We start from the raw sequence: 15,617 nt of genomic DNA on the forward strand, positions 1-15,617 counted from the left end.
TGGACTCTAAATTCAATTCCATCGACCTTTGTGTCTGTCCTTATGCCTGTACCACATTGCCTTATTATGGCTTCATGGTAAGTTTTGAAACTGGAAATCTGACTTCTACAACTTTATTCTTTTTTTTTTTTTTTTTTTTTTGAGATTGTTTTGGCTATTCTGGGTCCCTTACAATTCCATATAAAATTTAAGTTTAGCATGTCATTTTCTACAAAGAAGCTAGCTAGGACTCTAATAGGGAATGCATTCATCTGCATTTGAGGAGTATTGCCGTCTTGACAATATTAAGTTCTAATCCATGATCATTGGATGTTTTTCTATTTACATAGATCTTCTTTAATTTATTTCAGTTAATATTTGTGGTTTTCAGAGTATAGTTTTACTCTTCTTTTGTTAAATCTATTCCTAAGTATTCTGTTCTTCTCAATGTTGTTGTAAATGGAGTTATATTCCTAATTTTGGTTTTAGATTTTTTATTGCAGTGTATTGAAATATAATTGACTTTGTATGTTGATCTTGTATCCTGAAACCCTGCTAAGCTGGTTTACTAGGTCCAATAGATTTTAATTCATTCCTTCAGATTTTCTGTGTACAGTGCCATGTTATCTGATAATAAAGATGCTTTTACTTCTTTATTCCCTCAATGAATAGAGTTTCTTTCTTTTTGTTTGTTTGTTTTGCCTACCTTTTCTGTCTAGAACTTCTAGTACATTGTTGAATAGAAGTGGCAATAGAGACAGCCTTGTTTTGTTTAATCTTAGGGGAAAGTGTTCAGACTATTTCTATTAAGTAGAGTGTTAGCTGTGAGTTTTTGTAGATGCCCTTTATCAGATTGAGAATATTCGTTTCCTAGTTTGTTGAGTGTTTTTGTTGAAAAGGTATTGGACAAAAGTATTGTCAAATACTTTTTCTGCATGTATTGAGATGGCCGTATGGTTTTTTAGAAAAATTGTTATTGTTATGCTGTATTATATAACCTTGCATTGCTGGATAAGCTCCTCCTGGTTCTGGTGTATCCTTCTTTTGATAATGTTGCTGGATTCAGGTTGCTAGTATTTTGGTGAGGATGTGTGCATCCGTGTCATGAGATACATTGGTCTGTGGTTTTCTTGTTCTTTGCTATCTTTTTCTGGTTTTACTATCAGGGTAATACTGGCCTCATAGAATGAGTTTGGAAGTGTTTCTACCTCTTCTATATTTTGGAAGAATTTGTGCAAAATTGGTGTTGATTCTACTTTAAATATTTGCTAGAACTCACCTGTGAAATCATCTGGAGCTCAGCTTCTTTTTGTGGGTAGTTTCTTCACTACCAGCTCAATCTTTTTGTCTTTCAGATTGCCTAATTTTTTTTTTATTTTTATTTTTTTAAACATTTTTTTTCAACGTTTTTTATTTATTTTTGGGACAGAGAGAGACAGAGCATGAACGGGGGAGGGGCAGAGAGAGAGGGAGACACAGAATCGGAAACAGGCTCCAGGCTCCGAGCCATCAGCCCAGAGCCTGACGCGGGGCTCGAACTCACGGACCGCGAGATTGTGACCTGGCTGAAGTCGGACGCTTAACCGACTGCGCCACCCAGGTGCCCTAAGATTGCCTAATTTTTTAATGTCACTTTCTTTTTTTTTTAATTAAAAAAAAATGTTTGTTTATTTTTGAGACAGAGAGAGACAGAGCATGAGCAGGGGAGGGGCAGAGAGAGAGAGGGAGACACAGAATCTGAAGCAGGCTCCAGGCTCTGAACTGTCAGTACAGAATCTGACATGGAGCTCACGGACTGTGAGATCATGACCTGAGCCGAAGTCAGATGCTTAAACGACTGAGCCACCCAGGCGCCCCAGTGTCAATTTCTAGTTTGTGTTTTTCTAGGAATTTTTTCATTTCATCTAAGTTTTCTAATTTATTGGCATACAGTTGTCCATGGGATTCCTTTTTAGTCTTTTTTATTTCTGTAATGTCAGTAGTAATCTCTCCTTTCATTTTTGATGATAGTAATTTGAATCTTCTCTCCTTTTTGTTTTGTCAGTCTAGCTAAATGAATGACCAAGCATTCTTAGAATGAATCAGCTTTGTTTCATTGATTTTTATGTTGTTTTTATTCCCTAGTTTGTAAGTTTCTGCTCTTGTCTCTATTATTTGCTTCCTTCGGCTTGCTTTGGGTTTAGTCTCCTCTTGTTTTTTCAGCACATGTTTGACAGAAAGCTGGGTCCTTGATTTGAGACCTTTGTTCCTTTTAAATGTAGACATTTAAAGCAATAAAATTCTTCCTTGTCTGGCACAAAAATAGACACATAGACCAATGGAATAGAATAGAAACCCCAGAACTAGACCCACAAACGTATGGCCAACTCATCTTTGACAAAGCAGGAAAGAATATCCAATGGAAAAAAGACAGTCTCTTTAACAAATGGTGCTGGGAGAACTGGACAACAACATGCAGAAGAATGAAACAAGACCACTTTCTCACACCATTCACAAAAATAAACTCAAAATGGATAAAGGACCTGAATGTGAGACAGGAAACCATCAAAACCCTAGAGGAGAAAGCAGGAAAAGACCTCTCTGACCTCAGCCGCAGCAATTTCTTATTTGACACATCCCCAAAGGCAAGGGAATTAAAAGCAAAAATGAACTACTGGGACCTTATGAAGATAAAAAGCTTCTGCACAGCAAAGGAAACAACCAACAAAACTAGAAGGCAACCAACGGAATGGGAAAAGATATTTGCAAATGACATATCGGACAAAGGGCTAGTATCCAAAATCTATAAAGAGCTCACCAAACTCCACACCCGAAAAACAAATAACCCAGTGAAGAAATGGGCAGAAAACATGAATAGACACTTCTCTAAAGAAGACATCCGGATGGCCAACAGACGCATGAAAAGATGCTCAACATCGCTCCTCATCAGGGAAATACAAATCAAAACCACACTCAGATATCACCTCACGCCAGTCAGAGTGGCCAAAATGAACAAATCAGGAGACTATAGATGCTGGAGAGGATGTGGGGAAACGGGAACCCTCTTGCACTGTTGGTGGGAATGCAAACTGGTGCAGCCACTCTGGAAAACAGTGTGGAGGTTCCTCAAAAAATTAAAAATAGACCTACCCTATGACCCAACAATAGCACTGCTAGGAATTTACCCAAGGGATACAGGAGTACTGATGCATAGGGGCCCTTGTACCCCAATGTTTATAGCAGCACTCTCAACAATAGCCAAATTGTGGAAAGAGCCTAAATGTCCATCAACTGATGAATGGATAAAGAAATTGTCGTTTATATACACAATGGAGTACTACGTGGCAATGAGAAAGAATGAAATATGGCCTTTTGTAGCAACGTGGATGGAACTGGAGAGTGTGATGCTAAGTGAAATAAGCCATACAGAGAAAGACAGATACCATATGGTTTCACTCTTATGTGGATCCTGAGAAACTTAACAGAAACCCATGGGGGAGGGGAAGGAAAAAAAATAGGTTAGAGTGGGAGAGAGCCAAAGCATAAGAAACTCTTAAAAACTGAGAACAAACTGAGGGTTGATGGGGAGTGGGAGGAAGGGGAGGGTGGGTGATGGGTATTGAGGAGGGCACCTTTTGGGATGAGCACTGAGTGTTGTATGGAAACCAATTTGACAATAAATTTCATATATTGAAAAAAAAAAGAGATACTCCAAAAAAAAATAATAATAAAATAAAATTCTTCCTGGTCACTGCTTTTGCTACATCCCGTGAGTTTTGGTATGTCATGTATTCATTTGTATGAGTTTCCACGTGATTCCTAATTACCTTTTGATTGCTTCTTTGAACCATTGTTTATATAGGAGTCGAATATTTAATTTCCACATATTTGTGAGTTTCCCAGTATTCTTTGTGCTCTTGATTTCTAACTATATTCCTTTGTGTTTGAAGGGCATCCTATGTATTATTTGCATCCTGACGACAATTTCTTACAAAGCATGATTTTTTGCCTTTTAAAAAATGTTTATTTTGAGAAAGAGAGAGGGAGAGTGTGAGCAGGGGGAGGGACAAAAAGAGAGGAGAGAAAGAATCACGAGCAGGCTACATGCTGTCAGCACAGAGGCTAATGTAGGGCTCGATCTCACAAACCTCGAGATTATGAGCTGAGCAGAAATCAAGAGTGGGTCTCTTAACCAACTGAGTCACCCAGGTGCCCCTTAAATAGCATGATTAATTAGAGTAGCATATTATGATCTGATTTATCCAAAGAGACTCTAGTCCAAAAATAAAAGCTAAGATATCCGGGAATGCAATTCTGTTGCTTTGGTTACTGCAAAGATGTGGAACCGGACACTGATCTCACTGCTGTAGTGGTGACCCCTATGTGTGACTTGCCCTGGCTCAGCCATTGTTTTAAAATTTCCAGTAAAGGTCATAAAGTTAATGAATCATGGTGTCTTTTACTCCTCTGATTGGAAGAGCAAATTATAATTGTCCCAGGTAAATTTTGCATTTTCACTGTGCTTTCCATTGTTCTTTTTCCTTACAGTACTCTTCCCATTCCTTACCCCAATTTTTGACCTATTAAATATCTGGCTGTTTCCAAAAAGTGTCATTAATTTTTTCACAAAATCTGTAAAAAGGATGAAGGAAAGTCGCCTCAAAGATAAACAAAAGGTAAATCCAGTGGTGGTTACATGTGGGTGTTCGCTTTTGATCTTTTATTGGGTTGTGTACATCTCATGTGTACACTTCTTTTTTTTTTTTAATTTAAATTCAAGTTCGTTAACATACAGTGTAGTCTTGGCTTCAGGAGTAGAACCCCATGATTCTCTTATGATAGACAGAGAACTGCAGAGTTTAGAGCAGGAGAGTTCTAACATTTCAGGGAGAATGAAGAAGGTGGAGGTTAGGGAAGGAGATAAGAAAATGAGTCAGGGAATATTTAAAATTTAATAATAAGCTTGGCAACTGGTATGTCACTGCACAAAATTTGGTGAGAGAAAAACTACCACTTTCCTTCATTAAATTGTGAAAGGGTAAAAAGTATTATGTAAAATCATTTTCCTGGTAGTATAATTTCTAAGATCTTATATGGACAAATAATCCTTTCAATTCCAAGCCTCTTATTTTACACCTTCTCCAATGGAGGATCCTATCAAGTACAGGGTGAAGTATAGTCTGTGTTAAACTTGAGGCTGCCATTTTCTGGAGTGGGCAGGAGTCTTCACTGGACACTCAGGCTGCAGGCCGGCTAAGCCAGTTTTGCCTTCATGAGGCTTGGTGGCCAGAAAAGAATGTGTGCTGGGTACTCCAAGATGTCAGTGAAGATTGTGCAGAGTTCTGGGAGGGTGGGGCACTGGAAGATGCTGACACAGAAACTCTCCATGGAGTTTGCAGAGGTCAGGGGATTGATCTATGTGACCACTCATTAAGAATTAAGGCCATTGGTGCCTGGGTGGTTCAGTCGCTTAAGTGTCCGATTTCGGCTCAGGTCATAATCTCGCAGTTTGTGAGTTTGAGCCCCACATTGGGCTCTGTGCTGACAGCTCAGAGCCTGGAGCCTGCCTCGGATTCTGTGTCTCCTTCTCTCTCTGCCCCTCCCCCACTTGTGCTCTGTCTCACTCTATCAAAAATAAATGAATGTAAAAAAAAAGAATTAAGGCCAGAGTTAAAAAGGACTGGCATCAGGGACTTTCTCCTGAGCAAGCAGGCATGATAGGAGAGGGAGCAGGCAATTCTTTGTCCAGGAAGCTGTGGTCAAAAGCCAGAAAAGCTGAAGGCAAGAACCAAAAAGCAGTGAGACACAGTAGCTGGATTCCTTTCAGGGAAGCATCCTGTTCTCCAAGTTTGTAGCTGGATGTTTTTGTTTAGTGATGACTCTGAGAAAACTAGTGAGACCTTTATGCATAAAGGGGCCATATTCTTAGGAAAGAAGCTAAGTCCTGCACCCCTGACTTAATTCTGACTTCACAAGTGACTTTTTGTCATTGCAATTTCTCTTTCTGCTTTCAGCACCGAGTGGATTTGCTTCAGCTGATGATTAACTCCCAGAATTCCAAAGAAACGGACACCCATAAAGGTAAGCAAGGAGAGCTTCAGAGGGCCAGCAATGGGGTGGATCAGAGACATGGGGTGGTTCTGAGATGTGGAGGAAGGTTTCCAATGGATAGAATTTCTTCAAATTGGAGAATGACACATGGTACAGATACAAATGGTAGCCAGGAACACTTTCCAGAAGCCCTCAGATCATTGAAGTACAATGATAGACAAAGTAGTCAGTAGTCTGCCACAGGGGAGCTTGTTTCCAATGTGAATCCTCTGGCCTACTCCAGACCCACTGAATCAGAACCTCTGTCTGGAAATTCACATCAAGGCTTCATCACACCAGGAATCACATGGCCCCATTGTTGGTGACCTTCACTTGGGACACCTGGTTAAAGTTGTGTTCACTGGCTTAATCTATGGTAAAGTTTTTTTTTTTAAATATTTATTTATTTTTGGAGACTACAAGTAGGGGAGAGACAGAGAAAGGGGGACAGAAGATCTCAAGCAGGATCCATGCTGACAGTCTGACAGTGTAGAGCCTGACATGGGCCTCGAACCCACAAACCGTGAGTTCATGACCTGAGCTGAAGTCGGACACTCAACCGACTGAGCCACCCAGGTGCCCCAATCTACTGTAAAGTTTTATTTTTCCCTTTGTAATTAATAAGCGACTGGTGCAGGATGCCTTTGCAGTTGTATAAGTACTGCATTTCTCTTTAGACATTCACCCACTACTTTTATCATCCATGAATGGTATTTGACTAAGACCATTATTACTATGGTGGTTGCAAAATGATGAATTTCTAATTCTACCATTTCTTCCACATTTTGAGGAAAGTCCATTGTTAGGGTGAGATTTCCATTCTCTCTCATTAATTAATTTATTTGTATATGTCAGTATGATCTCTTTTATTACTATCTTAGTCCCTGATATCATTCTTTAGTTATATCTTCAATTCTCTCAGATTTGCCCTCTGGAAGCACTTTCAAGTGGGCTCCTTGCCCTTTTCTTTTTTCTTTCTTATTTTTTAATATTTTTAATACACTTTTATCACAGTTTTAGGTTCACTAAAATTGAGTGAAAGACACAGATTTCTCATATTCCCTCTGCCCTACTTACAGACAGCACTCCCCATTATCAAAATCCCTCACCATGTGGTACATTTGTTACAATAATTTTACCTACATTGGCACATTATTACCATTCAAAAATTCGTAATTTACGTTACAGTTCACTCTTGGTGTTGTCCATTCTGTGGGTTTTGACACACATATGTGTGTGTGTGTGTGTGTATATATATATATAATATATATATTATATATTATATATATATGTATACATATACATATATATCCACCATTACAGTACATAGAGTATTCTTTATCCCTTTCCCATATTATTTTTTTGAGCATTTCCTAGCATTCTGGTGTGAGACATTCCAGGCTTCTCTTCTGTTTCCTCTGATGACCCTTGGAATCAGCCATTTCTCCAAGAATCTCTGTTTTCTTTTAGTGAGAATGGTATTTAGAAATCAAAATCTGGGCTGTAGGAGTGTTCATTGTTACTAGGGTTTCTTTGCTTCTATTTTCTCTCAGTAGACCAAATAAAAACATCAAATACATTCATACAGGAGTGATAAACATAAATATTTCTATATCCACAGCCAATGATTATGCTGTGTCTAAAAGAAAAAGGGAGCCTTGATTTATAGTTGTATCTATGACTGAAATAGTCCCATCATGGTTAATTTCAGGATATCTATGGTTTGACAACCATCTCACAGAATTCTTGAGTATTTAACAGTTGATTCTAGAGAAAAAGGAAGGATCACACTACTAAAATATATCTATACTGTGTCCATATCCTATCCTATCCTATCCTATCCTATCCTATCCTATCCTATCCTATCCTATCCTATCCTATCCTATCCTTTTTATGCTATTCTATTCTATTACTTTCTGTGATGATGGAAATATTCTATATACTCCTGGTTCAGTATAGAACCACTATGCACAGGTGGTTATTGAGCATTTGACATGTGGCTAGTGTCACTAAAGAACTGAATCTTATATTGTATTTAATCTAGTTAATTAAAATTTAAGTATAAATAGCCACATCGGGTAAGTGTCTACCACAGCTCTAAAGATCATCATGGGGTTCATAATAATCAAAGGAAAGAATATGATAGTTGAATTTATCCACAGCAGCATCACAGAAGGTATGACTGGGAAATCAGAACTCTGTAGACCTTTTTTACACTTATTTTGTATTGTTCTTAGTTGTGAATTATGTGTTTGTGGCAGGTACCATGCTAATTTCAGTGCTCTAAGTATCTAATGGTCCTAATTCAGTTCTAATCAAAGAGATTAAAGCTTGACTATACTGAGTTCCTTCCAGGAGAAAATAAAAAGTTGGGTTATGATTCAGGGTGGGACCATTCTCTAAGGAAGGTGACATTCAGGCCATGATTGAATAAATATTGCTAATTCCACTCACTATATTCTTTTTTTTAAATATAATTTATTGTCAAGTTGGTTTCCATACAACACCCAGTGCTCATTCCAACAAGTGCCCCCTTTAATGCCCATCACCCACTTTCCCCTCTCCCCCACCCCATCAGCTCTCAGTTTGTTCTCTGTATTTAAGAGTCTTTTATGGTTTGCCTCCCTCCCTGTCTGTTTGTAACTTTTTCCCTCCCTTCCCTTCTCCCATGGTCTTAAATTTCTCAAGTTCCACATATGAGTGAAAACATATGGTATCTGTCCTTCTCTGACTGACTTATTTCACTTAGCATAACACCCTCTGGTTCCATTCACGTTGCTGCAAATGGCCATATTTCATTCTTTCTCATTTCCAAGTAGTATTCCATTGTATATATAAACCACATCTTTTTTATCCATCCATCAGTTGACGGACATTTAGGTTCTTTCCATAATTTGGCTATTGTTGAAAGTGCTACTATAAACATTGGGGTACAAGTGCCCTATTCATCAGCACTCCTGTATCCCTTGGGTAAATTCCTAGCAGTGCTATTGCTGGGTCATAGGATAGTTCTATTTTTAATTTTTTGAGGAACCTCCACACTGTTTTCCAGAGTGGCTGCACCAACATTCTTCTCAAAGCTAGAACGAACAATCCTAAAATTTGTATGGAAACACTTACTGTATTCTGTTTGTCTATATATCATGCTGGCCAATGTCCTTCTATTGATCATTGTTTCTTTGCTGTTTTAATGTGGTTGATTAGACTAGCATCAGACACAACTCTTTTATAGTGTTGTAGTTTCTGTACATATCTGAGATCATCCATTGGAAGAGTTGTGCCCCAGGTCTTCTATTAGCTGAGACTTCTCAAGAGTATAATTCACGCTTCTCAAACTAGATTGTGCACACAAATCACCACATCTTATGAAGCTCAGACTTTGATTCGATAGCTCTAGGATGACGTTTGAGATTCTGCATTTTTAATAAGCTCCCAGATGCTGCTGATCCATGAACCACACATTGAGGACCAAGAGTTTATCTGTAGCCCAACATTATTTTCTTCTTTCCTGCAAGTATGTTTCGATGAAAGATCATTTAATTTTCCTGACAATTAAGCCTTAGCATTAATTAAGCTCTCAAAAAATTTAAGCTGTATTTTAGCTGAAAGAATTTACATTTTCCTGGGGGAGAACACCATCCCATATTACTTAGGCTTGGCATACTCTTAGGATTTTCTAACGGACAGACTGATAACACAGTGTATATTAGACAGAAATGCCACCTCCTGAAATTACCCATCTGTGGTGGTGGGGAGGGTGGCATAACCAGAAACAGATGGCTAAGAATAGTATAGTATAGTATAGTATAGTATAGTATAGTATAGTATAGTATAGTATAGATAGTATAGTATAGTATAGTATAGTATAGTATAGTATAGTATAGTATAGTATAGTATAGTATAGATGATGTTTTTCTTACCTGCTTTAACTAAAATGTCTCTCTTCTCCTTTTAGCTCTGTCTGATCTGGAGCTTGTGGCCCAATCTGTTATCTTTATTTTTGCTGGCTATGAGCCCACCAGCACTTCTCTTTCCTTCCTTGTGTATGAATTGGCCACTCATCCTGATGTCCAGCAAAAACTGCAGGAGGAGATTGATGCAACTTTCCCTAACAAGGTGAGTGGTTCATACTGGCCAAGGGGGTCAGGATATGCTCGCTTATGCCTCAGTAACATATTAACTCTCAAATCTAGTGGGTTTTCATGACAAAGGTTTACTTGTAGCTCATATTTGCATGTCCAGCATGGGTATTAGTGGAGGATGAGTCTCTGCTCCATATAGTTACTTGGGGATACAGAGCAAAGAGGCTCCACTTATACCTGCATTATCTGGACCTTGGGGACTTCATGTTGGCTGGGGAACAAGGAGCTAGAGTGTTGCTTACTTGCTTTTCAGATGTTTGGCCCCAAACTCACATGCATCTCCTTAGTTCACAGCCCATTTGCAAAGTGGTTTCCCCTAAATTCACATAGGCTGGGAAATATGGGGGTCTACATGGATGTTGGATAAGTAGTGAGTATCTCTACCATCCACCCTCTGAAGGGTCAACTCTAAACATCTCTATGTAACAAGGCAGGAAGCTGAGCTACAGAGAGACAACATAACTTTCTTACACTATCACATAGCTAGTGTGAAGAAGCCAGGCTATGAGCCAGGGTGCCTGGATCCTGGTTGAACTCTTAACTTCTCCAATGTTGGCTCTTAAATATAATACCAAGCAATAGGCACATATTGCCCATGCTGTCTCAGATCTCTTCCAAAACTGGAATTCCTGTTTATGAAGACACCTGGCCTCTGGGGCTGGAGCAGTTTATTTGACAAACAGTGAAATCCCAAAGGGACAACTAGCAGACCCTTCCCACAACAGGAGGTGGGGCTGAGAGTAAGGTTCTGATCCTCTTAACAACTTTCCCTAGAACTGAAATTGTGTGCTGCAGTTGGAAGGATTTTAAGCCCTACTTAGGGGATTGACCCAGCAGTCAGCCCTAGTCATTACTATTGCGCACACATGGCAGAGGGCGATTGAGCAGGTCATGGGATATGGTAGACATTAAGATGTTCATATGCCATTTACTAAAATACATGCTTCTCAGGGGTTCCTAACAATTCAGTAATAGTGCATAGACTGAGCTGAACATTGATTCCAAATCTCAACTCATCAAAATCTGTTTCTTTCCTTCTAGGCACCTCCCACTTATGATGCCCTTGTACAGATGGAGTATCTTGACATGGTGTTGAATGAAACCCTCAGATTATACCCAATCGCTGGTAGACTTGAGAGGGTCTGTAAGAGAGATGTGGAAATCAGTGGTGTGTTCATTCCCAAAGGGACAGTGGTGATGGTGCCAACCTTTACTCTTCACCGGGACCTGGATCTCTGGCCAGAGCCTGAGGAGTTCCATCCTGAAAGGTAGAGGGAACCCTGGAAAAGGGAACACAACCTTATATGGGAAGATATTCTGATATTTCTTTATATAGAGAACAAATGTATGGTTGTACAGTTATTTATTTGCACATCTTTTTATTTGTAGGAGTATTTTTCTAATTAGAAAATAATTGTTAAAATTTTACAAACTGCATTAAATGTGTCGTTTGCTTTGGGTAGTATACACATTTTAACAATGTTTGTTCTTCCAACCCATGAGCATGAAATGCGTTTCCATTTATTACATCCTCTTCAATATCTCTCATAAGTCTTTCATAGTTTTTAGAGTACAGAGCTTTTACCTCTTAGTTAGATTTATTCCTAGGTATTTTATTATTTTTGGTGCAATTGTAAATAGGATCAATTACTTGATTTCTTTTTCTGATGCCTCGTTATTAGTGCATAGAAATGCAACAGATTTCTGCACTTTGATTTTATATCCTGCGACTTTGGTGAATTCATGTATTAGTTATAGCAATATTTTGGTGGAGTCTTTTGTGTTTTCTACATAGAGTATTATGTCATCTGTGGTAGTGAAAGTTTGACTTCTTCATTGCTGATTTGGATGATATTTATTTATTTATTTATTTATTTATTTATTTATTTGGTCTGATTTGCTGTGGCTAAGACTTTCAGTGCTTTCATTACTATGTTAAATAGTAATGGTGAGAGTGGGCATCCTTGTCTTGTTCCTGAACAAAGGTGAAAGGCTCTCAGCTTCTCCCCATTGAGGATGATATTAGCTGTGGGTCTTTTGTACATGGTCTTTTAAAAAAAATTTTTTTTAACCTTTATTTATTTTTTTTGAGACCAAGAGAGACAGAGCATGAATGGGGGAGGGTCAGAGAGAGAGGGAGACACAGCATCCGAAACAGGCTCCAGGCTCTGAGCTGTCGGCATAGAGCCAGACGCAGGGCTCAAACTCACAGACTATGAGATCACGACCTGAGCCGAAGTCGGATGCTCAACCGACTGAGCCACCCAAGCGTCCCTGTACACAGTCTTTATGATGTTGCAGTATGTGCCATCTGTCTCTACTTTGTTGAGGGTTTTTATCAAGAATGAATGCTGTATTTTGCCAAATGCTTTCTTTTCATCTGTTGACAGGCTCATATGGTTCTTATCTTTCTTTTATTGATGTAGTGTATCATGTTGATTGATTTGCAAATATTGAACCACCCCTGCAGCCCAGGAATAAATCCCATTTGATCATAGTGAATAATTCTTTTAATGTACTGTTGAATTCTATTTGCTAGTATCTTGTTGAGATTTTTTTTCTTTTTTTAATTTAATTTTTATTTTTTAAAATTTACATCCAAATTAGTTAGCATATAGTGAAACAATGATTTCAGGGGTACATTCCTTAATTACCCTTATCATTTAGCCCATCCCCCCTCCCACAACCCCTCCAGTAACCCTCAGTATGTTCTCCATATTTAAGAGTCTCTTCTGTTTTGTCCCCCTCCCTGTTTTTATGTTATTTTTGTTTCCCTGCCCTTATGTTCATCTGTTTTGTCTCTTAAAGTCCTCATATGAGTGAAGTCATATGATATTTGTCTTTCTCTGACTGACTGATTTCTCTTAGCATGATACCCTCCAGTTCCATCCACGTAGTTGCAAATGGCAAGATTTCGTTCTTTTTGATTGCTGAGTAATACTCCATTGTGTATATTTACCACATCTTCTTTATCCATTCATCCATCAGTGGACATTTGGGCTCCTTCCATACTTTGGCTATTGTTGATAGTGCTGCTCACCCATTCTGTCGGTTGCCTTTTAGTTTTGCTGATTGTTTCCTTCGCTGTGCAGAAGCTTTTTATTTTGATGAGGTCCCAGCAGTTCATTTTTGCTTTTGTTTCCCTTGCCTCCAGAGACGTGTTGAGTAAGAAGTTGCTGCGGCCAGGATCAAAGAGGTTTTTGCCTGCTTTCTCCTTGAGGATTTTGATGGCTTCCTGTCTTACATTTAGGTCTTTCATCCATTTTCAGTTCATTTTTGTGTATGGTGTAAGAAAGTGGTCCAGGTTCTTTCTTCTGCATGTCGCTGTCCAGTTTTCCCAGCAACACTTGTTGAAGAGACTTTATTCCATAGGATATTCTTTCCTGCTTTGTCAAAGATTAGTTGGCCATACGTTTGTGGGTCCATTTCTGGGTTCTCTATTCCATTGATCTGAGTGTCTGTTCTTGTGCCAGTACCATACTGTCTTAATGATTACAGCTTTGTAGTATAGCTTGAAGTCTGGGATTGTGATGCCTTCTGCTTTGGTTTTCTTTTTCAAGATTGCTTTGGCTATTCGGGGTATTTTCTGGTTCCATACACATTTTAGGATTATTTGTTCTAGCTCTGTGAAGAATGCTGGTGTTATTTTGATAGTGATTGCATTGAATATGTAGATTGCTTTGGGTAGTGTCATTTTAACAATATTTGTTCTTCCTATCCAGGAGCATGGAATATTTTTCCTTTTTTTTGTGTCTTCTTCAATTTCTTTCATAAGCTTTCTATACTTTTCAGTGTATAGATTCTTCACCTCTTTGGTTAGATTTATTCCTAGGTGTTTTATGGTTTTTGGTGCAACTCTAAATGGGATCAATTCCTTGATTTCTCTTTCTGTTGCTTCATTGTTGGTGTATAGGAATGCAACCGATTTCTGTGTGTTGATGTTATATCCTGCAATTTTGCTGAATTCATGAATCAATTCTAGCAGTTTTTTGGTGGAGTCTTTTGGGTTTTCCATATAGAGTATCATGTCATCTGCGAAGAGTGAAAATTTGACCACCTGGCTGATTTGGATGCCTTTCATTTCTTTGTGTTGTCTGATTGCAGAGGCTAAGACTTCCAATACTATGTTGAATAACAGTGGCAAAGGTGGACATCCCTGTCTTGCTCCTGACCTTGGGGGGAAAGCTCTCAGTTTTTTTATTGAGGATGATATTAGCGTTGGGTCGTTCATATATGGCTTTTATGATCTCGAGGTATACTCCTTCTATCTCTACTTTCTTGAAGGTTTTTATCAAGAGAGGATGCTGTATTTTGTAAAATGCTTTCTCTGCATCTATTCAGAGGATCATATGGTTCTTGTCCTTTTTTTATTGATGTGATGAATCACGTTAATTGTTTTGTGGATATTGAACCAGCCCTGCATCCCAGGTAAAAATCCCACTTGGTCATGGTGAATAATTTTTTTAATATATTGTTGGATCCGGTTGGCTAATATCTTGTTGAGGATTTTTGCATCCATGTTCATCAGGGAAATTGGTCTATAGTTCTCCTTTTTAGTGGGGTCTCTGTCTGGTTTTGGAATCAAGGTAATTCTGGCTTCATAGAAAGAGTTTGAAAGTTTTCCTTCCATTTCTATTTTTTGGAACAGCTTCAAGAGAATAGGTAACTCTTCCTTAAATGTTTGGTAGAATTCCCCTGGAAAGCCATCTGACCTTGGACTCTTGTTTTTTGGGAAATTTTTGATTACTAATTCAATTTTTACTGGTTATGGGTCTGTTCAAATTTTCTGTTAATTCCTGTTTCAGTTTTGGTAGTGTATATGTTTCTAGGAATTTGTCCATTTCTTCCAGATTGCCCATTTTATTGGCATAAAACTGCTCATAATATTCTCTTATTATTGTTTTTATTTCTGCTGTGTTCGTTGTGATCTCTCCTCTTTCATTTTTGATTTTATTTATTTGGGTCCTTTCCTTGTCTTTTTGATCAAACTGGCTAGTGGTTTATCAATTTTGTTAATTCTTTCAAAGAAACAGCTTCTGGTTTCATTGATCTGTTCTACTGGTTTTGTTTTTGTTTTTGTTTTTTTGTTTTTTTTTTTTTTTTGGTTTTGATAGCATGAATTTCTCTAATTTCTCTAATTAATTTCTCTAATCTTTATTATTTCCTGTCTTCTGCTGGTGTTGGGTTTTATTTGCTGTTCTTTTTCCAGCTCCTTAAGGCATAAGGTTAGGTTGTGTATCTAGATCTTTCTTCCTTCTTTAGGAAGGCCTGGATGGCTATATAGTTTCCTTTTATGACCGCCTTCATTGTGTCCCAGAGGTTTTGGGCTGTGGTGTTATCATTTTCATTGGCTTCTATGTACTTTTTAATTTCCTCTTTAACTTCTTGGTTAGCACATTTATTCTTTTTTTTATTTTATTATTATAT

General features: G+C 38.3%; 1 protein-coding gene across 1 annotated transcript in view; it reads left to right on the forward strand.

Moving 5' to 3' along the window:
- The window catches only part of CYP3A131 (cytochrome P450 family 3 subfamily A member 131), a 62,919-nt gene that overhangs the window by 24,948 nt on the left and 22,354 nt on the right, over positions 1-15,617 (forward strand). Inside the window, 4 exon segments of the mRNA NM_001246278.2 lie at positions 4,507-4,634; positions 5,973-6,039; positions 10,004-10,164; positions 11,232-11,458. Of these exon segments, the coding sequence (NP_001233207.1) occupies positions 4,507-4,634; positions 5,973-6,039; positions 10,004-10,164; positions 11,232-11,458 (583 nt within the window).

The sequence above is a fragment of the Felis catus genome, chromosome E3, assembly GCF_018350175.1.
Source record: "Felis catus isolate Fca126 chromosome E3, F.catus_Fca126_mat1.0, whole genome shotgun sequence".
In the NCBI taxonomy this organism is placed as follows: Eukaryota; Metazoa; Chordata; class Mammalia; order Carnivora; family Felidae; genus Felis; species Felis catus.